We start from the raw sequence: 24,136 nt of genomic DNA on the forward strand, positions 1-24,136 counted from the left end.
TGGCCCAGGCTACCAGCAACCCCGTCAGCACAGGCTGACTTTGCTCTGGTGGGTGGGCCCTGAACTGGCCTCCTTCCCCTTGACAGCCAGGCAAAGGCCCAACCTGGCGCTGGCCCCGCACACCCTGCCACTCCAGGAAAACCCAGGGAGTGAGGGCTTGGCACCTTGCAGGGGAGAGCTCCAGGACAGGCGGGGCAAGGTGGAGCAGTGGGGACAGAGGAGGACTTAGAGACAGCAAAACAGAGAGAAACAGTGAATGGGGTGGAGGGGGGGTCTGCGGAAGATACAGTGAAACATAAACAGAGGTGGAGCTTCAGAAGGAGAAACACAGAGGTACAGAGAGAATGAAGGAGACTAGAGATCAAGACAGACAGAATGATGGATAGACAGGGGCAGGGAAAGGAGAAATAGGAAGCCACTGAGAGGAACAGAGAGAAACAAAAACTGGGAGGCAGGGGATGAAAAAAAAAAGGGATACAGTTATTCAGAAAGAAGGAGATAGAAATATATAGAGAGGCAAAGGCAGAGAAACTCAAGAGGAGCGAGAGAAAGACAATGAATGAGAAAGTCAGGGAGAGACACTTGAAAAGAGAGGCACAGAATGAGCAGAATAAGAACATCGGGAAGACTGACAGCCAGAAATTTAGAGACAGAGTGAGCAGGGAGACAGAGAGGGAGAGAGAAAGAGAGATAGAGGTGGAGAAAAATAGACAGAAACCCACAGAGAAAGTGAACCAGACAGACAGATGGACAGAGAAACAGCCAGGAAGGCATAGACAAAATGATAGGCTCAGAGGACAGAGACAGAGAGAGAAGGACATGGGAAGGCACAGGGCTAAAGAATCAGAGTCAGCACTGGCTGGTGTAGCTCAGTGGATTGAGTGCCAGCCTGCGAACTCAAGGGTTGTGGGTTCAAGTCCCAGTTAGGGCACATGCCTGGGTTGCAGGCCAGGTTCCCAGCAGGGGGCATGTGAGAGGCAACCACACATTGCTCTTTCCCTCTCTCCTTCCCTCTTAGTAAAAATAAGTAAATAAATGAATAATCTAAAAAATCTTAAAGCATTAGAGTCACAGACACAGGGAGGGAGAGAGACACTGGTTTTATGGTAAGAGGAGGAGACAGAAATAATCATTAAAAGAAGGGCATGGATCTTCTGGTTCTGAGGGACTGGGGGCTCAGATGCCACAGGCGCCCCCCCACTTGCACCTTCAGGCTGACTCAGTTTCCCCCAGCAGCTCCCTGGGACAGCTGAGCAACAACCCTGAGATTACCCCCAGGCCCCTGGGGACACAGACCAGTGCCTCGGCCTCCTGCTCAGCCACTGGCAGAGACGCACGCACGCCCACACCCACGCCCACACATGGCCCCGTCAGTTACGCGCTGATGGGACACGTTCTCTCACAGCTCCCGCTCCAAACAGCCGTGCCTCACAACCCAGCGGGCACAGACACGCCCACAGTCATGCACGTGTGTTCGTTTTATTCCATCTGCCAGTTCCCCAGACAAGTCCCTGGGGGACCCAACCCAGACCGGATTCTGGGGCTAGAAGGGGAGGGGATGTGGCTGGGCTGGGGGTGCGCTGCCGAGGGTGAGAAGGGAGAGGCGAGGCGAGCTGGGGATGGGGGAGGGGAGAGAAATAGGGGTTAAGGAAAGAGATGCGGAGAGATAGGGACGGAGAGAAACACAGGGATAGGGGACAAGGGAGATGAGAAAACTGGAGAGGGGAGGCGAGTGAAGGGTGAGACCAAGGAGGCGACGGGAGGGCGGTGATGACGGGGGAAGCCCGTCTGAGAGGCGCAGGGGGAGCGGGAGCGGGGTAGTGGCGGGAAGTGGGTGGGGCTGCCCGGCGTCCCTGACCTCACAGCCCCTGGCCCAGCTCAGCCCTGACGTCAGCCCTTACTCCCGCCCCCGCCAGCACTTGTCTTCAAATGCCCCCCCAGCTCTCGGGCCACAGAGAAACTCGGAGAGCAGCAGGAGAGCAGAGCGCCCAGCCGACCCGCAGACATGAGACAGGTGTGTGCATGATGAGTCCGTGTGGGGGACTGTGGACTGGGTTGCGGGGAGGGGTGGAGGGGACACCACCAGGTGTGCGACCACGTGTGCAGGACAACCGCGTGTGCTGGAGAATTTTGTATGGGCTCAGGTGTGTGACAGCAACCATCTGTGTGCGACAGTGACCACGCGAGGGTGAGTGTGTGGGTCCTGTGTGTGCGTGGCCATCCCGTCTATGCGTGACATGTGACACGTCCATGTTCCTGTTGCTATAAATCTGAATGTCTGTGTGCTAGAGTGGGGTTGGGAGAGGGAATAAATGGGGGAGACAGAGAGGGAGAAAGGGAGAGAGAGAAAGGCGGAGAGAGAGGTAGTTGCTTGACACGTGGGCCTGAATTTTTTACGTGTTCAAGTCAAGTCACCCTTAACCTGTAAAAAATGGCAATTTCATATGGTTCAAAACTCCACTGTCACTATTTCTGTCCTGTTATTCCAGACCCACAGGTGAGTGTCGGTGTGGGCACCTGTTTTCTTGTGTGCACCTCTTCCCGGTGTTGCTCCTTTCTGCCGAGGCGTATATCCCCAAGTTCACCTGTGTGGCTGTTCGTGGGGGGTCTCAGGATCACTAAGTTCTGCCTTAGAACAGGTGTCCGGGGCATTTTCTAGGACACGGGTGTTTTCCTTTGTGGGCACCCTCTGTGTGTCCCTCATCATGTGAGCATATGCCTGTGTGTGTGTGTCCATAGCTGATGTGGTTGTGGTTAAACCCTGCGGATGGATGCCCACGCACCTTGGTGATTTCCAGCATAAATCTGGCCACCCCCAGAAACTCAGGCAGGGCTCGGTTTGGGACAAAGGCACAGAGCAGGAGGAAGTAATAATAATTGTTAATATTGCGTGGTTACTTGCACCAGGCTAAAAGCTCCACCTTTAGCCCTGTCCTCTAGAAACAAAATGTGAGCACATGATTTAAACATTTATAGTAGCTACACTAAAGCAAGTAAAAAGAAACAGGTGAAATTAATTTTAACAATGCATTTTATTTAACCCAATGTATCAGGGGCTGGCGAGCTTTTTCTGTACAAGGCCAGATAGTCAATATTGGAGGCTTTGCCCACCATATGGTCTTTTTTGTGACTAAACTTTGGTGCTGTGAAATCAGCTACAGACAATACGTACAGATGAGCATGGTGGTATGCCAGTTACACTTGCTTTAAGGATGCTGAAATTTGAACGCCATATAATTGTCACATGCCACAAAGTATGATTCCTCTTTTGACTGTTTCCAATCATTTAAAAATGTAAACACCAGCATTAGATTGCGGGCCATCATGAGAAAGTCTCCAGGCATTGGGCCATGGACATACAGTGTGCTATATATCAAAATATTCTCACTTTAGCATGTAATCAACACAAAAGTATTAATGAGACATTTTACTTTCTTTTAGTCATACTCAGTATTTTCAATGGAAATGCTGACGTTTCGTAAGATTTACAGTTGAAAAGAACACAAGATCCTACTTCTTCCACATACACTTAAGAACTTTCTAAGAACTGAACTGAGGATCATGGTTAAAATTTAAATTAGTTTAAATTAAATAAAATGAACAATTCATTTCTTTAGTCATACTGGCTGCATTTCAAGGGCTCAGTAGCCACATGGGGCTGGAGACTCCTGTGTTGAACAACACAGCTCTATATCTTAATGGCTCATTTAACCAGTAATAAACCCACGAGGTGGGGCCTGGTGACAGAGGAAGCAGTTTAACCTAGAGGAGGACAATGGAGCCAGGCTGCCCAGGGACCTTGACAAGAGAACACACCTCTCTGTGCCTCAGGTAACAGTATCTCCCTCTCTAGAGCAGTGCCTGGCACGTGGAACGGGCTAAATCCCCACTTTACAGCCAATAAAATGGAGGTACCCCTCCCTTCTTATTCTGGCCTCTTCAGCCTCACAAACCGGCACCTGGGCCTGTCAGGGAGTGGAGGAGTGAAGAAAGAAAACCAGCCCACATCTGTGGGAGATCAGAAAACCCTCCTTCCCTGGTGAGCTTTGTGACTTTGAGCAACCCACTCCTCCTGGCTCACCGGTCCTCAGTTTTGCCATCTGTACGGTGGCTGTAAACATTACCTGGTCCTGCAGGGCTCGCCAGAGGAGTAAGCCCAGTATACTAGTTTGTGGTTTAGTGACTGGATTCTTAGGGTTTGAATTCTGCCTCCTCCACTTTCCAGGTGTGACCATGAGCAGGTTGCTGCACCTGTGTGACTCATCTGTAAAATGGAGGCGATAATAATTGTACCTGTGGTGAGATTTAAAATAAGTTAGTGTTTTAAAAGGCTTAGAGCAGCCCCTGGTACATACCGTGTTGTATTATTCTTTTAAAAAATATATTTTTTAAAATTTATTTTTAGAGACAGGGAAAGGGAAGGAGAAAGAGAGGGAGAGAACCATCAATGTGTAGTTGTCTCTTGTGCGCCCCCTGCTGGGGACCTGGCCTGCAACCCAGGCATGTGCTCTGACTAGAAATCAAACCAGCAACTCTTCGGTTTGCAGGCTGGACTCAATCCACTGAGCTACACCAGCCAGGCCTGCATTGTTCTTTTAGATGTATAGTATATTATTTTACTATTATTGTTTCAACACTAAGGAACCTTTGTGAGATGAATCATTTTATGTGCCACGAAGAAAGGGGGGGCCCTGTTAATTACACTGTGATGCTCCACTGAGTGTAACCCTCATGGGTTTAAGAGCTGTTAAAATGTGAGATAGAAAAAAGACGTATTCGAATCAATATAATCAGGCTTTTGGCCTTGATAACTGCCACAATTATTTTAACTGATGAAAATAACTTTGCAGCTCTCAGGAGATTTTCTTTACAAAAACGGGGATGTTATCTCTGGCTTGGGGAATATCCAGGAGGTCTCCCCTTCCGGAAAGGGCCCTTTCCCCTTGCTATTCCCTCTCTCTGTTTCCAACAGGACATGACCAAGCCCAGCCGGACAGTCCATCAGTGCTCCGGCCTGGCCCGGAGGGTGCTGACCATCATCTTCGCGCTGCTCATCCTGAGCCTCATCACCTGGGCCTATGCTGCCGGCGTGCCGCTGGCCTCCGATCCCTACGGCCTCTTAGCCTTCGGACTCTACGGGGCCTTCCTCTCTGCGCACTTGGTGGCTCAGAGCCTGTTCGCGTACCTGGAGCACCGGCGGGTGGCGGCAGCCGCGCGGAAGGCGGCGGCTCGGGGGCCCCTGGATGCGGCCACGGCGCGCAGTGTGGCGCTGACCATCTCCGCGTACCAGGAGGACCCTGAGTACCTGCGACAGTGCCTGGCGTCTGCCCGCGCCCTGCTGTACCCGCGCACACGGCTGCGCGTCCTCATGGTGGTGGATGGCAACCGCGCAGAGGACCTCTACATGGTTGACATGTTCCGCGAGATCTTCGCGGAGGAGGACCCCGCCACCTATGTCTGGGATGGCAACTACCATCAGCCCTGGGAACCCTCGGCAGCTGGCGCGGTGGGCGAGGGCGCCTACCGGGAAGTGGAGGCAGAGGACCCCGGGCGGCTGGCGGTGGAGGCGCTGGTGAGGACGCACAGGTGCGTGTGTGTGGCGCAGCGCTGGGGAGGCAAGCGCGAGGTCATGTACACCGCCTTCAAAGCGCTTGGCGACTCGGTGGACTACGTGCAGGTGAGTGGAAGGCGCCCCAACCCCATCGTGACCCTAACAGCCCAGATCCCGCTTCCCCGAGGCCTTTGTTCAGTGTAGTTCTTTAATTATTCATCCATCCATCCAATATGAGATCATACGTTCCTTTATTTATCTATTCATCTACCCAGTGAAGAGATTCCTTTCTTTTTTAAAAAAAAATTTTTTGAAAGATTTTATTTATTTTATGTTTAGAGAGGGAAGGGAGGGAGATAGAGAGAGAAATGTCAATGTGTGGTTGCTGGGGGTCACAGCCTGCAACCCAGGCATGTACCCTGACTGGGATTCCTTTCTTTCTTCATCCAATGTAGAAACTCTTTTCTTCACGCATTCATTCGTAAGTCTATCTCTCCATCTAATGTGGAGATCATTCATTCATTTATTCATTAAAATGAGAAGAAGTAATTCCTTCTTTCTCTTCCTTCAGTGTTGAAATTCTCTTATTTTTTCATCCATTTATCTATTTATTCAATATAGAAATTCATTTGTTCATTAGTCATTCACTCATCATTCAATGTGGCGATTCATTCATTAATGCATTGCATTAGTTTTCTATTGCTTCATAGTAAATAAACATACATTTTGCATCTTGAAATGAAACACATGTAGTTTCCGTGGGTCAGGAGTCTGGGCAAAGCTTAACTGGATCCTGTGTGCAGGGTGTCACCAGGCTGCAATCAGTCTTATCTGTGGCAAGGTGGCCTCTTCCAGGCCCATGTATTTGTTGATGGAATTCATTCCCCCCCACCCCCTGCCCAGCAGTCATAAAACTCATGGTAGCTAGCCTTTTTTAGGCTAGCAACAGAAAGTCTCAGACTTTTAGACCCTCTTATAAATATAGGGCTTACCTGACAGTTCAGCCCATCAGGTATAATCCCCTTTGATTAACAGTCAAGAGATGAGGGCCTTAATTACATTGCAAAACATTGCATTTCCATATAAGGTCATATAATCATGGGAGTGATATCCCATAACTTTTGCCATCTTCTGTTGGTTAGAAGAATGTTACAGGTCTTGCCCAAACACCAGAGGAGGGTATTATGCAACAGCATAGGTCTGGGGAGGGTTAGGGGTCATCTTAAAATGTGATTAGACATTGAAGATTACTAAAAACTCAAGGTTATGTTCAAACTCGCTGCAGTGTGTCCCAGCTCCTCACCACCCCTTGGTGCCCTTCCCTCCATCACCAGCTCTGTTCAGGGATCTGGCCTGATCCTGACCTCTTCTAACCCGCAGGTGTGTGACTCAGACACGAGGCTGGACCCAATGGCACTGTTGGAGTTGGTGAGGGTGCTGGATGAGGATCCCCGGGTAGGGGCTGTTGGCGGAGATGTGAGGATCCTTAACCCTCTGGACTCCTGGGTCAGCTTCTTAAGCAGCCTGCGGTACTGGGTGGCCTTCAATGTTGAACGGGCTTGTCAGAGCTACTTCCACTGTGTGTCCTGCATCAGTGGTCCCCTAGGTGAGCTGGGAGAGGGTCTGGGAGGGCTATGGATGGGGTGGAGAGGGAGAAGGGGTGCCAGAACAGGTTGAGGATGTGACTCAGATTGTGGACAAAGATGGGGCTCGGGCAGGAATTGGGGATAGGGATAAGGTTGAAAGTTGGAAGTGGGGATGGTGTTTGGTGTTGGGAATGGGCTGAGGAAAGAGTGCTGATGAGGACTGAGCTTAAGGGGGGAGTTTGGGGAAAGAGATAGTGGGTTTGGAGTAAAGGTCAGGATTGGGATGCCAGGTTTGGGGTTGAAGACAGGTTTTGGATATGGATGAGTAGGGGTTGGGGCAGAGAATAGATACGGGACTGGGGAAGGGGCTGGAGTGAATTTACTGTTAAAGTGGACATGGGTCAAGGACAGGATTGGCACAAGTCTGAGATGGGAGTGGGGTTGATGAAGGATTTAGGGTTCAGAATAGGATAGGGGCTGGAGTTTTGGTTGGTAATAGGGCCGAGAATGGGACTGAAATGATTAGGGATAGGGTTGGAATTGGAGAGGAGTTGGAGTTTGAGATAGAAATGGGGATGGTGTTGGTGACAGCAGAGGCTGATACTCCTGTACCTGTGCCCCCCCCCCCCCCAAGGCTTATACAGGAACAACCTCCTGCAGCAGTTTCTTGAGGCCTGGTACAACCAGAAGTTCCTGGGAACCCACTGCACTTTTGGGGATGACCGGCACCTCACCAACCGCATGCTCAGCATGGGCTACGCCACCAAGTAAGCTGAGGAGAATGGGTAGTCAAATGTGTGTGAAGACGAGATTATCTCAACAAATGTGTCTGTGTGGCAGGGGGGAGGTGGGGAGGTGGGGGATTCTCCAAGCTCAAAGTAACTTGCAGGACAATGGGCTCTTAAAAGTGAGTCATTAGAGAAGAGAGGACGAAACCATAGGGGCAGAGGCAGCATTTGCATTGAATCATGTGAGTCAATGTACTACCAAGGGAGGCAAGGTGAGGGTGGGGAATCTTGCCTAGAAGATACAACATGATGTGGGTGAGACAGCTCTGTTGTAGGGAGCACAGATTACCATGGCAGCACTGTTACTGTATGGTGAAGGGGGAAGGGGAAGAGATACATAGATAGAATAGGATCTAACCAGTGAGGGAGCAAGCGAGAAGAATTACATGACAGAGGAGGAGAGTGCCTAAACGAGTAAGTGCTTCAGGAAGAGATGTAATTCCACGAGACTCAGAGGAGTATGGGCTAGAGCAGGGGAAAGTGATTTCTACAAAGCTAGAAAGGGCCAGGAAGAAGTTGGGGTAAACCAAACCCATGCATTCACTCACTCAACAGATATTAAGTGCCTACAGTGTTTTTTAATGTTTGTAGTTATTGATTTGAGAGATATAGATAGAGATAGACAGATAGAGAGAGAGATATATCACTTTGTTTTCCCACTGATTTATGCATTCCTTGGTTGTTTTTTGTATGTGCCCTGACCGGGGATTGAACCCACAACCTTGGCATATTGGAACGACACTCTAACCAACGGAGCTACCTGGCCAGGGCAAGGGCCTACAATGTTTTAAGCTTTGAGAATACAGCAATTAACAAATGAGACACAAATTCATGCTTATGTTGATTGGGGAGACAGACAAGAAGAAAAGTGTAGAACAAGCTATGGATAAATAAAACCAGGAAGGGCAATAGGAAGTATACAGATCAGAAATGAAATGCTAGATAGGGTGCTGGAGGAAGACAGGGATGGCAGCTGAAAATGGTGCCACTGGAGGGATAGCAAGGGGGAGAGTGTCAGGAGAGGAGGACAGAGTGAGCAGGGAGTCAGCTCGTGAAAGGCTTGGGGGCCTGGGTAAGAACTTTGACCTAAAACGAGGGAGGGTTTTCAGCAGAGGGCTGACATGTTGTTGCAATAGGATCCCTCTGGCAGATGTTTCGAGTACAGACTGCAGGGGCCAAGGGGGTTAGCAGGGAGGTCACTGAGGATGCCAGGTGACACAGGGGAAGGAGGTTGGACAGACACTGTTAAGTAATGCCTGTGGGGACAGAACAGTTTGACCCCTCCAAACAGACTGACTGCCGGTGGCCATCTGGTGGCGTTCCACCAAAGGGATGCTAGCCTTGTGTGGTTGTGGCTGGAAACCCAGTAGGGCTTGATTAGTGATCACAGGAAGGGAGGTTTATGGTTCCCTTGAGTAGGTCCAACACTTGTGCTGTTCTGGGTGGGGACCATGTCTGGCTCGTTCCTCACCGTGGGGCCTGCCAATAACAGTAAGCACAAGAGTATTCATGATAGATTAGTGACCGTATTAGTAATAATGTTAGTAACCGTAATGATATGAGTCATGGCAATTGTGTTATTAGTCTTTGATTACACAGAAGCACATAGTAGTTGCCATTTACTGAGCAAGCGCTGTATACTGGTCCTAAGAACTTGGCATTGAATCTTCACAGTTAGGTAGGGACCATCGTTAACACCAGGGTATATATGATAACAGTGAGACTCAGAGAGGTTGAGAAAACGCCCAGGGGCCACGTGCAGTGGCCAATTCTGGTTCCGGATTTCTGTCCCTAGGGAAAGCCATGCTAATGCCTACTTCTTTCTCACCTGTCCAGGTACACCTCCAGGTCCCGCTGCTACTCGGAGACCCCCTCATCTTTTCTGCGCTGGCTGAGTCAGCAGACGCGCTGGTCCAAGTCGTATTTCCGCGAGTGGCTATACAACGCGCTGTGGTGGCACCGGCATCATGCGTGGATGACCTACGAGGCGGTGGTCTCGGGACTCTTCCCCTTTTTCGTGGCGGCCACAGTGCTGCGGCTTTTCTACGCGGGCCGCCCGTGGGCGCTGCTGTGGGTGCTGCTCTGTGTGCAGGGAGTGGCGCTGGCCAAGGCGGCCTTCGCCGCCTGGCTGCGTGGCTGCGCGCGCATGCTGCTGCTCTCACTCTACGCGCCCCTCTACATGGGAGGCCTCCTGCCTGCCAAGTTCCTGGCGCTGGCCACCATGAACCAGAGTGGCTGGGGCACCTCAGGCCGGAGGAAGCTGGCCGCCAACTATGTCCCTATGCTGCCGCTGGCCCTGTGGGCGTTGTTGCTGCTCGGGGGCCTGGTGCGCAGTGTGGTGCACGAGGCCAGAGCCGACTGGAGTGGCCAGTCCAGGATTGCCGAGGCCTACCACCTGGCGGCTGGGGCCGGCGCCTACGTTGGGTACTGGGTGCTCATGCTCACGTTCTACTGGGTGGGCGTGAGGAGGCTCTGCCGGCGGCGGGCCGGGGGCTACCGCGTCCAGGTATGAGTTCTGGTGCGCGGGTGCTGACACACGGGTCTTCACGGGAGACAAGAAACGAATCAGGTCCCAGGACTGACGAACTTAAGGGTAAACTCTCTGGACCTCAGTTTCCCTCCTCTATGAAGTAAGGGGGGTCAACTCAAGATTCTTCAGCCTGGACTATTTTGGGGCTGGGAATTCTGGGTCTCTGGGGAGGGGTATTTATTGATCAGCGTGTGGATTTTTAGAGGTAGGGGGAAGGGGTCCCCATTTTCTCCCTGCTCTTATTTAATCTCCATTTGTACTGTGTGATTAGGATATAATAAAGAATTTTATTTATTTTCTTCTGAGCCTCTCCACCCTTTTTTTTTTTTCAATGGAGGGGGTTTTATGGTTGAGAACTGGGGACTCCTGGCTCAGTCTGGGGTTCCAGGCATTTGAAAGTAGACAGGATACCCTCCTCCCTCCGTTCTCTCAAGAAAATGAGAGTATTAATCCTGTGGGTCAGGGGGTCAGGGTTGTTGTGAGGGTGGAACTTCTCAACTCCTCACTCAGTTACTAACGGAGCCTCCACTGCAATCGGACTCAGTATGTGGATGGGGTTTTCCTGGTCCACTCCAAAGAAGGGTAACTCGTACCTTCTCTCCTCAAACCCCCAGCACCTCCTCTCCCAGCCTCAGTTGATCTCACTGAGAAAACAGAAGTGACAAGAAGAAAACCTTCCAAGGCCCCACCTCCATGATCCTCACTCATCTGCACCTGAGCCCACACAGGCCACCTTCCCTCATTACTGAGGGTGAACTGTCTGTGCTCAGCGCCAACCCCTTCCACTTGACATGCTTTCTTCACTTGGCTTTCAGAATGCCCGTGATCATGCTTTCTATTTTCTTCCTGGGTTCCTCTTCATGTTGCCCACTGCTTAACATCAGGGAAACTTGTCTTCCTATCCGCCTACACTCATTTCCTCTGTACACCCAGTATTATGGTGCTGAATACCTCATTCGTGCTCCATGTGGGGAGAAGGGACTCAATTTTTTCATCCTCGGATGAGAACACGTGCCTGAATTCCAGACTTGAATACCAAATTGCCGCCAAGACATTTCCACGTGGCTATTGAACAACCTGATTCAGCTCCTGATCTGTGCTCCCCATCCTTCTCTTCCATCTCTGTGAAACCTCTTGCAGGTCTCCACACCTCAGTAAACAGAACTCCAACCTGCCAGCTGCTCAGGCCAAATATGCTCGAGCTGCACTGTTTACAACAGTAGCCACTACTGCATGAGACCGTTCCATTTTTTTCCATTCATTCACTTTTTGATTCAGTCTCAAAAAACATTTACCAAGCATCTATTGAATTCCACACCCTTGGCCAGTTTTGCAAATAGTAAAATAGACAAAGGGCCAGCGTCAGCCTTCCAGGAGCTCTTAGTTAAGGAAACAGAGTGTGAACAACAGTTAAAAGATACCCAGACACTTGCCTCTGTGATGTGTTGTTCAGAGGAAGGGTGATTTAGATGTTATTGTTAAAACTATAGAAAAGACTATACATTCAGTTCCTCAGTTGCACTGGGGCCACATTTCATATGCTTCAGGGCTACGTGTGCTGGAGGCTGCCACACTAGACGTTGCAGATCTATTCTAGAACATTTCCATAGCAGAGGGTTCTACTAGACATCATTGTTGCCTTGACCATTGATCTTTGACTCTTCTCTCTATCTCCTATTCAACATTCTGATTCAATAGCAAATCCTACTGGTTCTCTCTTCAGGATGGATCTTGGAACTATTTCTTACCTTCACCGTCACCACTTTGTCCCCAAGCTGCATCTCTTTCCTGGCCCAAAGCTGCTATTTTATGCCTGGATCACTGCCTCCCCCTCTTGCTCCCAGATTCTGCTATCCATATAGTGCCCATCAAATCAAATTATGACTTTCCTGTGTTAAAAACCACCCATGAGCTCAGAGGAAAATCCAGACCTTACGGTGGCCAAGGTTCTGCGTGACCTGGAGCCCTGTGCTCTCCATGACCTCACCACATACTCATTTCCTAAAGCCCTGTACCAGCTGCACTGCCAGTCCCCACATTCCTCCGCTGCCACACACACAACCAGGCACACTCCTGACTTAGGGCTTTGCTTCTCCATTTCTTTTGCTGGAACAGTCATAACACAAATACCCAGATGGGGAGAACTGGGGTGGGTGGAGGTGGAAGAGTGTGTGGGGAGATAAATGGTAATTAAAAAAAAAGCTGTGTCTTAGTCCTGGCCAGGTAGCTCAGCTGGTTAGAGCATCGTCCATATATGCCAAGGTTGCGGGTTCGATCCCCATCAGGACACATACAAGAATCAACCATGAATGCATAAGTAAGTGGAACAGATCAATATTTCTCTCTCTCAAATCAATAAGTAAAAAAAGACCTACATGGCTTAGATCTCACCCCCTTTTTAATTTTACTATTATTTTTAAAGTCCTCACCCAGGGATGTTTAGTGATTTAAGAGAGAAACATTGACGTGAAAGAGAAACATCTATCTGTTGCCTCTTGTACAAGACCCAGATGGAGATCAAACCCACAACCTAGGTATGCGCCCTGACTGGGGATTGAACCTATAACCTTTTGGTGTATTGGAAGACGCTCCAAAGCTCCAACCGACTGAGTCATCTGGCCGGGGCTCACCCCCTTCTTTATTTAAATGTGAGGCCTTCTTCAAAGCTCCTCTTGCTCCCTTCATCCCCTCAAACCTTTCCCATCTCAGTTTCCCTGCTTTCACTTCTCCATCGCACATGTTATTATATGACCTAATGCCTGTTATCTTGCTTCATTTTCTTGTTTATAGGTGGACTGCCCACTGGCATCTAAACTCTACGAGGGTGCAGATTTTCATCCGTTCTGATTTCTTCACTGCTATTTCGACAGCACCGTGGAAACGCCTGGTGTAAACACTCAGTAAATATTCGGAGTGAATGAAGACATCGGTGAATGAGAATGAGTACATGCCCAGAGGGAGTGTATCTTTTAGGTGGGGAGGACACAAAACTAAATAAAAAAAATAAGTTCACATTAGGTGCAAGTGCATGAATGTGCTGAAACAGGGCGATAAGCTGGGACCTGTGCAATGAGGTAGAGTCATTTTAAGTACAAGGAACAGCACGTGCAAAGGCCTCCGGGTGGGACTAGAGAGTAAAGGAGGAGGGATGGATGAGATGGAGGTGGAATCAGGCCAATAAATTCAGTGCTGGCTGCACAGAGTTGTCATGGGAATTAGTTAATACAAGTAAAGGTTGTTCAGGGGAATTCATAACTGAGTTAACTGGACAAAAAAGGGAGAAAACGTTATTTTAGGCAGGAAACAGCAGGAGCCAGGTCCTAGAAAGGGTGAGAAGAATCACGATTAGGGTGTCTTCTGCAGCTGGAAATGTCAAAGAGGCTGCTAGAAATCTGGGGAGCGGTCTGGGCTTGCACTTCAATCCCTCAACACAGGGCCTGAACTGTGACAGCTCATATCACTGTCATTGTGGAAGCACAGACCTCTGGGCACATTTGGGGTATGCTGCCCCTGCCCCTACCAACATTGGAAATAACCACCTTCAAAGATGAAACCATCTGTACAGCTAAAATACATTCTTTATTTTAGGAATGGAGATAGGATAGGGAAGAGAAAGATACCTTTATTAGTTGCCACTGAAGTACCATCGAAAGAACATCCTGGGGAAATAAAATGTGTGTGGGGGAGATAAGTTGGGGAGCAGATACTTGAGTCATGGTGGATAGGGGCCTGGACTCCAGGGTCTGAGGGAGGAAGGGCTGGGGGGCTGGACTCATGGGTTTGCGGGAGTGGGGACTGGGGGGAGGGGCTTGGACTCCTGGGTTTGAGGGAGGAGGGGCCGGGGACCTGCACTCCCAGGTTTGTGGGAGGACGAGTTGGGGGCTGGACTCCTGGGTCTGTAAAACGAGGGGGCTAGACACCCGGGTTGGAAGAAGGAGAGCGCCAGATGCTGGGAGCCGGGGTCTTGGGAACTCACCACGCCAGCAGGGTCACACCGGCTGAAGCAAAGGCGGCGGCGGCCGCGAGCAGGCACTGGTTGCTCAGTGTCAGAGCCCCAGGCTTGGCCAGCAGCTCGCCCAGGCTAGGCCTCCAGTGTTCGATCGTCTCCCGCGGCGCCCAACGAAGCACTTCCCGAAATAAGACCTGGAGCTCAGTTTCCCCACGCGGAGGCGGACCAGTCACTGCGGGGACGCGCACGTCAGCGGGACGCAAGCTCCGCCCCCGGCAGACCAGTCTTCCGCGCATCCCCATCCGCACCATTAAGAAAGAAGTACAGTCGCGCCAGGGGGCGCTGATCGTGCGAGATCACGCACGAGAAGGTCCCGTGGTGCGTTGGCTGCACGGGCCGGATCCGGGCCAGGTATCCATGGGCCCGCCGCATCTCTCGGAAGAAGGCCAGGTCCTGGGTCCGGACCTACGGAACACTTTGGCTGAAGCGGCAGCAGGAGCAGGGCCGACCTAAACCCAGGTCAGACTCTCTGGGCTGGGACTCACTACCCTTAAAGCACTAGCCCCGCCCCCGATCAAGCCACGCCTTCGGGTCTCTGCTCTCACTCGTCGTTTGTGCATAGCTCCGCCTCCTAAATCTTGACCCCGCCCCCTGGGACCTAAAACTTGCTCACGCTCCCTAAACCATTATGCAAAATCCCCATGCCCGGATCCTGCACCGTGAGCGGAGATCCCTCCCCTAAATGCCGGGATCCCCTTCTAGCACGAAGCCTGAAATCCTACCGAGCTCCCGCTAGCCTCACCCCTGCGTCCTGACTCATCCTCTAGGAAGCCTAACCCGCCTCCTAAACCCCTCACACTGGCCACGCCCCGACTCACACCTCCTCCTGCGAACTTCCAGGAATAGGTGATCTCCTCCTTTGGCAACTGGAAGTTCACCGTGCAAGAGAACATAGCCTGATCTCCCCGATTCACTGTCACGTCCTGAACTGGAGACGAGCCCGCGTCACCCCTGGGCCCCGTCCCAGACCACGTCCCTCCCCCATCTCAGCTCTCTTTTTCTCCAGTGCCTCTGGTTCCTACCCTTGCAGGCCCCGCCCCTCACCTGGGCAGTCCAGCGGGAGGTCGCAAACCGTGGAGTAGCACCCGTGGCAGCGGAAACGCCGGGAGAGCTCCTGGAGTCCTGCGGGCGGGAACGAAGGGCGTGGGCTCTACTTGGCCTTCCCCAGCCCGGGTCCCTCGGTCCCTTAGGGTCTTGTGAGCCTCCCTGGGTTCCACCAGCCAGACTCTGGTCCCCGCCTTCCCTGCGCTCATTGGCTGACTCTCACTTCTCTCCAGACTCTAAGATTTTTATTGGCTTGCTTTGGTTTTGGGATCCACCCTTTATGATGTTTGTGAGCAATGCCTGCTTGACTTTTCTCCTGGGTTTACCGGCCTCTTTCGTGTTTGAGACCCAACCCTTCAGTCTCACTCGAAGTCCGTTGTTTCCGGCCTGACCTCGTCCCTTACTCCCGCCAATTCTGAGCTTTGAATGACGTTCTTACCGCAGGGAGGGATGCAGGCCGGGACTGTGGAGAGATAGGAAGCGTTACTACCCTGGAAGCGTAGGGAGGTGCCCACCTGAAGCTCCGTCTGCCTTCCTCGGAGGGGGTGGGACCAGGCCTGTTGTATTCCACCTGGGGATCCGACCCGGCCTGCAGAATTCCACTTAAAGGTCAGGCATAAGTTTGCTGATGGCCATCTAAGGGCCGGAGGCCCGCAATAAGGAGCCGGGGCCGGCCTTGGTATATTCCACCGAGAGGACGGGGCTAGACCCTCGGCGATTCTCGGGGCCCCAGTTAGAGGTGTGTCCAGGCCTAAAGTAAGTAGCCCATTCTAAGAGAGTGCTCAGGGCCAGAGCCAGAGATCCCGGAAAAGACCTGGGGTAACCTGGGACACGAGGGGGCCTAGAAGGACCCTCGCTGGGGAGAAACCTCAGATCGAAGGGGCGGGGCCACATGCCGAGCGGCCCACTAGGGGGAAAGAAGAGCCTGCATCCCACCGAAGGAAAGCGGTTCAGAGATCCACCAGGGGATTGGCCTGAAGGGAGCGGGTGGCCGTTTTAGGGCTCGGATTTCCTAATTGTGTGTGTACGTGCGGGAAGGAGATGGAATCTAGTTTACCTTCTTTAAGCTGTGTAATGACCTTCCGCATTTGGTCCGCGGCATCAAGGAAGGCCACCTCAAAGGACCCTGGAGGTGGAGGGGGGCCTTGTGGTGAGGACGCTCCTCCTACGCCCCCCCCACCTCGCCCCGCCTCCTCCCTACTTGCCCGGGCGAGCTCTACTGGCCTCCTTGTCATGGTGTCTGTGTCCCTTCCCCAGCCCCTCTCTCCCCTGATATCTCCGGTATATACAGCATCTCTTCTTACCTCCTCCCACCCTACCAGGAAGGCTGACAAATCCCCAATCTCCTTCCTTCTGCCTCCTGACCCTCTCTCCGATGGAAGTCCTTCTCTGTATTATCTGTGTTTACCTTGTTAAGGGGAAAGGAAAGGATAAAGATCAAATTCCTCACCGAGGTTACCTAGGTGCCGCCGTTTCCTTTCACTCTAATCTATTCCTCGTCCATATTTCACTTCTAACTGGAAAAGCAACGTTTTCTCTGGCACCTCAGGGCCTTTGTACATGCTGGCTTCTGTTTCTAGTACCTCTTTACCCCCTTCCTATTCATCCTTCATGTCATGTCTTATATAGGCAGTGCGTACATATGCGTACATACATGGGCAGTGGTGACTCTCATAAGTGTGTTATAAACGGGTTTGAGCGTTCATGAGCTTGTGTTATATCTTGTGCCATCTACTTAGAGGTTTTTCATGACCACAAATCTAACTTAATCGAGTTCTGTTTTTGTCTTAGTCCCCCATTCATTGCCTCAGAGCTCTCTTCAGTTTGTAATTATTTACTTTATATATATGGTGATCATTTAAAGTCATTCTCTTAAGTAAACATACCCTTCTTTACTGCTGTGTCCCCAGAACCCAGGAGCAGGCCCCGAGTCTCAGAAAGTGCTCAGTAATTATGTATAAAGATCCAGTATCCTACTGGGATGGAGACTACAACTCATGGTGGCCTGTGGCCCAAGCCTATCACTTGGATGTGTGATGTTTAGTCTGGAAAGTGTTAGAATAAAAAGTGACCCAGTTACCATTTGTAAAATTGAGAAAGTCACAGAGAATGTTTGGCATCTATTTTTTTTTTTAAATTGGAGCCCTGGCCGGTATAGCTCAGTGGACTGAGTGCTAGCCTGCGAACTGAAAGGTCACTGGTTTGATTCCCAGTCAGAGCACATGCCTGGACTGCAAGCAGGGTCCCCAGTTGGGGGCATGCAACTGACAGATGTTTCTCTCCCTTTCATCCTCTCTAAAAATTAAAAAAAAAAAATGGAAGAGCTGTAACACAGATATAGAATTTCCATGAGGCTACAATTAGCTGGAGTTTAGAAACAGCCACCCTTTTTAATCAGCGCATCTATCTGCCACCTCTCCATAGTCCCCACCTCAATTCATTTCTACTCTTCTGTCATTCTTTCATTTATGGGTGTTTTGAGTTTTGACCATTGTAAGGGCTTCTAAACTGCAAGGTTTTGTGACATTTTCCAAAGTGGATGGCTGGATTGATTTAGTGGTAGTTGTTGTTCTGGAAACCAGGAATGTGGAAATCAGTTTAGGCTAAACTGTTCCTCCCAAATTGTATGTTTCAGTCCTAACCCCCAGTACTTCAGAATCTAACTGTACTTAGCTAATTAAAATAACATATCATTAGGGTGGGTCCTAATCCAATATGACAGATTTCCTTATAAGAGATTCACAGAAAAGGCCATGTGAAGACAGAGAGAGATGGTCAACCAAAACCAAGGAGAGAGGCCTCAGAAGAAACTAACCCTGCTGACACCGACACCTTGGTCTTGGACTTCCATCTTCTAGAATTGAGAAAAAAATAAGTTTCTGTTGTTTAAGCCACCCAGTCTCTGGTAGTTACAGCAGCTTCAGCAAACTAATACGTAGAGATTGCCAGTGCCCTCCAAATATCTTTCTCTTTAGTAACAAAACACTTTATTTTGGCCAGAAAAACACCCTTAGCAAAGACTACATTTCTTAGCTTCCCTTGCAGCTAGCTGCAATCATGTGACCTAGTTATGGTCACGTGACCAAAGTCCTGGCTATGGAGATACAAGTGGAAGTGTCTTCTGAGAATCACAGGAAGTAGCCTTAAAGTGGTGCCATCTTATCCATTCCTTTCCCTTATTCTATCCTGTTGCCTGAAACCTGTATTTGATGGCTGGAGCTCTCAGTCACATAAGACCCAGAGACAAAGGGTATACCCTGGGATGGCAGAGCAGAAAGCTGGATGTTGGGTTCCCAAGAAAATGGAGCTGTCTCATTAGGCGTAAGAGCCCATGCCAAGCCTTATTTCACCTGGGAGAAAAAAACTTCTCACTTGCTTCAGCCATCACAGGCCCCCTGTGATGTACAACCATACCTAAAGGGAGTGAATGGAAGATACTGGCAAGCGGCTGAAGTGATGATCACTGGGTATAAGCGGGAGAGAGGGGCACCGAAGCCAGGAAGTGGGTTCAAAATGAAGAGTTAGGGACTTAGAGGTCTCTTCTTGGCCACAGAACAGGCATGTGGTCTGGAGATGGCAGGATGATCAGGAGGATGTGGTCAGAGTGGGATGCTCAAATGAAAGGCCAGGATGTTGGAGGAGTCATCTAAGAAATATCTATGGGCCAAACCAAGTGATTCACGGTGAGGGTGAGCGTAGGACATACCAAGTGAGCCAGGAGACTGGGGTGCTCTGTCAATCAAACTAGGGGAGATGGAGTGAAATGTGCAGAGGTCAAGGATCAGGAAAAATACCAAGGGAACCACGAAGTGGTGCAGATTGACATTGTGAAGTCTCTCAAAAGAGGTGCCTATGGTTAAGAGCTCCAAATGTTTCCGAAGATCTGGGGTTGAGTCCTGGCTCTTCCATGTATGAGCATACCTGACTCACATCTGAGATATCCATCACAAGACCTCCCCCCACCCCCACCCCCCTGCATGATTTTGGCCACATTCCTTAACCTTCTTGATCCTCAGTTTCCTCATTTATTAAATGGGGACAATATCAGTGTCTACTTCACAGGGTTGGGGGCACATTTAATACCATACCACATAAAAGCATCCCCACCCCAAATTACGTGCCAGGTAACATTCAATGACTGCATGAGATAATGTCTGTAACTGCTCAGAATGGTGCCTGGCACACAGTGAGTGTTATAGAAGAATCACTCCCAAGTTTGAGATGGGGAAACAGAGGCATGGAGAAGGTAGGACAGTGGCCCGATCGGGCTCCTGGGCTCCATGTGTGACCGGTGCCTGGGGCATACTGCCTTCCTCTCTATATCACACTACCCACTCCACAGTTCATGTACACAAACAGTATCACCTGCCACTGTTGAGATCCACTCTAAGGCAGCATGCCCCTCTCTCGGACTCTCCATCTGGGCGAGACCCAGAAGCCAAAATTGCTTCTTTTATTGCCCTTACCCCACATACGTCCTGTCCAGGTATCTCCTGGGCCCGTTCTCCCTGTCCAGCTGAGCCTCAACTTCCCCATCTGGAAAATGGGGCTCTAACACCCCACTTCACAGGGCTGGTATGAGGATATCCTTTAGAAAGATAATTAACACAAATAATTGTCTGGCAGACACAGCCTCTCCCATGGACGGAGCAGGTGTAGCACGTGGTCAAATCCTGGACCTTCCTTCTCCATCAAGGTGCCCCACCTCCCTCAGTTCAGACTCATCTTGGTCCATCTGGACCACTGGGACTGGTCTGAGCCGCCACTAGTCTCCCTGCTTCTGCCCTTGTCCCACATGGCCTTAGTCACATCCTGTCTCTTTCTCCTTAAAATCCTCCAATGTCTCCCCCCATCTCAAGGTCACAGTCAGTCTAACATGTTGTCAACATGTGTTCCAGGAATGGAAGCAGCATCACCTGGGAACTTGTTAGAAACAAGTCTGGGCCATACCTCAGACCTACTGGTCAGAAATGGAGGGTTAGGCCCAGGATTCTGCATTTTAACAAGCTCCTGAGAGATTCTGAAGGTACGTACACTGGGGTTCAAGGACCACTGGCCTACAAAGTCCTACAGGATGTGGCCCCTTGCTGCCTCTGATTTCATCTCATCTCGATTTCACCCTCAGTGCTGCCCCTCCAGCCCCACTGGCCCCAGGGCCTTTGCTCTGGCTCTCCCGTGTTTGGAATGCTTTCCCCCCAGACTCTCTGCAAGGCCCTCACTGTCACGTTGTTCAGGTATTTGCTCAGTTGGACATCCTCATTTGGGCCTCTCCTGACCAACCTGTTTAGAATGATCACCCCACTGGCTCATTCCCTTGCCCTTTTGTCTTCCTTCATTGCACTGTTCACCAATTGATGTATTGTACCACAGTATTTCATTGATTATGTTTATTGTCGGTCCCACCCTCTGCAATATAAGCAACCTGAGGGCAGGTGGTTTTCAGTTCTGGTCACAGCTGTGTCCTCAATGTTGTTCCTGACACATTAAATAAATCTCTGTTGAACGTATTGCACCCGCTGCTCCTGGCCTCCAGTCAGTCCTCCACAGGGCCCCAGGGGATCTTTCTACACTCAGAGCTCACCCTGTCCTTCCCCTGCCCACAGGACTGAGTCTCAAGTCTCTAACCTTTCAGCTGAACTCTGGACCCATGAATCTAGCTACTTTCTGGATGTCCCCCTTAAGAGTCCCTGGGTTGTAGCCCAGCTTGTCATCTACCCCTGCTTTCCCCCCCAGGACCCCCATCTCAGGGATGACCCACCACCCACCCAGAGGTGGAGCCAAACCCTAGGCACTGTCCTCTAAGCCTCCTCTGCCCCTCCCCAAACTGCCCATCAGACCCAAGCCTCATCTGTCCTGCCCTCGACTCTCTCAGATCCATCACCTCATCTCCATCTTCACAGGCCCCACCCCAGGTCAGGCCTCCTAGCCTCCACTCTCTCCCTACTCCAGACTGTCCCATACACAGCCCCAGATGACACTTGTTCCCTTCTTTTCAAAACCTTCTGGGACATTGCCCTTGTAGGGGAGGGAAGGGCATTTTTTTGGGTCCTGCACCACCCTCCACAGCTGGCTCTGAGTTCTTCAAGTCTTCTTGGGGGTGGGGGGATCACAGCTGAAGTCTTCTTCATGCTGGACCCCTGGAGACCTGCTGGATGGATGGAAACTTCCCTGTCTTTGGGGATCTTTGTCAAAATGCTTGGTGGGCAAAAGCAGGAAACAAGAAGTAATGGTAGATGTAGAAATGACCTGTGAGTAGCCCTGGCCAAGTAGCTCAGTTTGTTAGAGCATTGTCCCAAGGTTTTTGGTTTGATCCCCAGTCAGGGGTCAAGCAACCACTGAATGGATAAATAAGTGTAACAACAAATCAATGTCTCTTTCTAAGGTTAATTAAAAAAACCCCAAAAAACCAACAACACTGCCCTGGCTGGTGTGTCTCTGTGGAGAGAGCGCCGGCCTGCAAACAAAAGGGTCACTGGTTCCATTCCCAGTCAGGGCACATGCCTGGGTTGCAGGCCAGGTCACCAGCGGGGGGCGTGTGAGAGGCAACCACACACTGATGTTTCTCTCCCTCTTTCTGCCCCCCCTTCCCCTCTGTCTAAAAGTAAAATAAAGAAAATCTTTAAAAAAATTAGGAAAAAACCAAAACAACAAGAACCCATAAGCTTCCGGATCTCTGAGGCGAGTTTGTACTACCCAACAGAGCTCTAGACTCCCTTCCTCCCAGCAGTTCCAGGCTCTGGCATGAGGACTACATGACTATGAGGTCATCTCGTCAGGGGGCCCCTCCCCCTCACTAAGTTCCAAAGCCATCTTGGTAGGCAGGGAGACTGTCCTGCCTTACAAGTAGGTAAGGTGAGGTAGAGAAGGAGGCAGTGACATGTCTAGAACTTCATAATCAGGAAAAGCTGCACAGCGAGGTCGGAACTCCTACCTGATCCCAAATGGCTTCAGATCGTAGGTTTTTCTGTACTGTCCCTTTCCCTCCTGCCATCATGTCCTGACAAGGGACTGGCTACCTACTGCCATCTGCGCCTAGGTCACTGCCACGTTCCAGGGACGCACATATCCCGCGCACACACCCATGTCTCAGGGGCTCCAAGCCCACATCTCCCACTGCCGCCATCCCCACCCACTCACCCTGGGCAGTGGCCACCTCTTGGAGGGAGTGGGTCATCTGGGTGAAGGAGTCGTGCAGGTGGCTTCTCTCGTCATAGTCTGGGAGTGGGCGGGGGCAGAAGCTGAGGGAAGCAGCCCCCGCTCCCACCTATGGACATTCTGTCTCCAAGACATTGTCTATGTCTGAGTCTCTGGCCAACCATGTTTAAATCCTTGTCCTTCTGAGCCTGTCCCCCGAGTCTCTGGCCCTCCTAGTCTTTATTGTCCCCTCTCTGAGTCTCTGTTCCCTACTCTCTCCCCCTGTGCCTGAGTGTGTCCCTCAGTCTCTCTTCTCCTGCCCTGTCTTCCTCCTCCTGTGCCCGTCTCCTCTGAGTCTGTCCCTCAGTCTCCTTCCTCCTGTCCCTGAATCTGTTTCTCAGTCTCTCTTCTCCTGTGCCTCTGACTCTGTCCTCTCTCTCTATCCTTCTGTCTCTGAGTCTCTGCACCCCCTCCCAGTCTCTGTGGTCCTGTTTCTTTGAGTCTATGTCCTCCATCTCTGTCTACTGGTCTGTTGTCTCCTTCCTGGGTCTCTCCAGACCTCTCTGGTCTCTCCCTCCACACACCCCCAGTGCCCTGGAGGATGTGGTGGGGTCTCCTCACTGATTTCGGTGTCCTGGAGGCGCTGAAAGGCAGCTGTGAACGCCTCCTCACACTTCTTGAGCTTGGGGCCCTCCATGCCCACGAAGGTCTGGCAGACAAGGAGGCGCTCACTGTAGGATGTGAAGCAGAAGAGGCAGGCCCAGGTGGGTGCCCCAAAGACTGTGAGGGCCATCATGGCGCACGGGACAGCATTTGCTGGAGCCAACTGGACCATTGCAAAGGGTCTTGGGTTGGCAAGAAGCTGGTGACCTTTGTGAGGTCATTGTAGGATGGGGAGGGGCTTATGGTATGAGGTCAGAGGTCAGGTTTCATTTGCAGGTCAAATGTCAGGCTAGGGGTTTTTAGGGAGGGAAGGATGTCAGAGAGTCAGGGGTCAGGGGTCACGCCGGCAATCTTCAAGCTGTGGTTGGGCCGGATGCCAGGCTCCCAAGAACCTCACCTGTGATCCTGGACATCCTCACAGGTTAAAGGGTCTCAGGGACCCAGAGGCCGGCAATACAGTGCGTGGTGGCTGGACAGGCCCTGGGATGGGGTGTGGGCTGGGTCAGAGATAGAGATGCCGCAGAGACACTGTGAGTGCCTCAGAGGCAGAAACAGACTTGGAGAGACATCGGAAAGCACAATAAGAGAGAGATGGAGAGACAGAGAAAGCAGAAGAGATTTCTTCGTGGGAGAGGAAGTCTTTGAGGCTGAAGGGGAGAGACAATAAAGGAACAAGGACAGGAGAGACAGCCCTGCTCCTCCTCCCAGGGTCCCTGCAGCAGCCCCCTGAGCCCAGCGGGGTGGGGCAGGGGCTGGGGGTCCCCGCCGGGTGGGCGTCCCGTGCAGGGCGCAGCCTGGGGAAAGCTAGGAGGCCGTATAGTGATCTCCGTG

At 51.1% G+C, this 24,136-nt stretch overlaps 2 protein-coding genes across 2 annotated transcripts; one reads left to right on the forward strand and one right to left on the reverse strand.

Moving 5' to 3' along the window:
- The first annotated feature begins 1,969 nt into the window (after positions 1 to 1,969).
- HAS1 (hyaluronan synthase 1) lies at positions 1,970 to 10,651 on the forward strand. Its single transcript, XM_045847251.1, has 5 exons — positions 1,970 to 2,014; positions 4,973 to 5,677; positions 6,932 to 7,157; positions 7,772 to 7,904; positions 9,762 to 10,651. The coding sequence occupies exons 1-5, from the start codon at positions 2,006 to 2,008 to the stop codon at positions 10,435 to 10,437; spliced, it is 1,749 nt and encodes a 582-aa protein (XP_045703207.1). The 5' UTR covers positions 1,970 to 2,005; the 3' UTR covers positions 10,438 to 10,651.
- Positions 10,652 to 14,015: 3,364 nt separating this feature from the next.
- Positions 14,016 to 23,661, reverse strand: SPACA6 (sperm acrosome associated 6). Its single transcript, XM_045847285.1, has 9 exons — positions 23,264 to 23,661; positions 22,646 to 22,723; positions 16,566 to 16,634; positions 15,948 to 15,971; positions 15,509 to 15,586; positions 15,283 to 15,392; positions 14,713 to 14,869; positions 14,432 to 14,636; positions 14,016 to 14,114 (listed from the first exon to the last, which is right to left on the reverse strand). The coding sequence occupies exons 1-9, from the start codon at positions 23,475 to 23,477 to the stop codon at positions 14,081 to 14,083; spliced, it is 969 nt and encodes a 322-aa protein (XP_045703241.1). The 5' UTR covers positions 23,478 to 23,661; the 3' UTR covers positions 14,016 to 14,080.
- Positions 23,662 to 24,136: the final 475 nt, after the last annotated feature.

The sequence above is a fragment of the Phyllostomus hastatus genome, unplaced genomic scaffold (assembly GCF_019186645.2).
Source record: "Phyllostomus hastatus isolate PE091 unplaced genomic scaffold, TTU_PhHast_1.1 phas_contig_549, whole genome shotgun sequence".
Taxonomy (NCBI): Eukaryota; Metazoa; Chordata; class Mammalia; order Chiroptera; family Phyllostomidae; genus Phyllostomus; species Phyllostomus hastatus.

Bases quoted from the DNA above. Each gene is read 5' to 3' on its own strand.
- SPACA6 (XM_045847285.1), bottom strand. From the start codon at position 23,477: ATGGTCCAGTTGGCTCCAGCAAATGCTGTCCCGTGCGCCATGATGGCC. The intron at 15,972-16,565 runs GTAAACTAGATT...ATCTCTCCACAG, and splicing joins CATTACACAGCTTAAAGAAG to TCCCGGCCTGCATCCCTCCC. The intron at 14,637-14,712 runs GTGCGGATGGGG...GCGTCCCCGCAG, and splicing joins ACTGTACTTCTTTCTTAATG to TGACTGGTCCGCCTCCGCGT.
- HAS1 (XM_045847251.1), top strand. The intron at 5,678-6,931 runs GTGAGTGGAAGG...TCTAACCCGCAG, and splicing joins ACTCGGTGGACTACGTGCAG to GTGTGTGACTCAGACACGAG. The intron at 7,158-7,771 runs GTGAGCTGGGAG...CCCCCCCCCAAG, and splicing joins CTGCATCAGTGGTCCCCTAG to GCTTATACAGGAACAACCTC.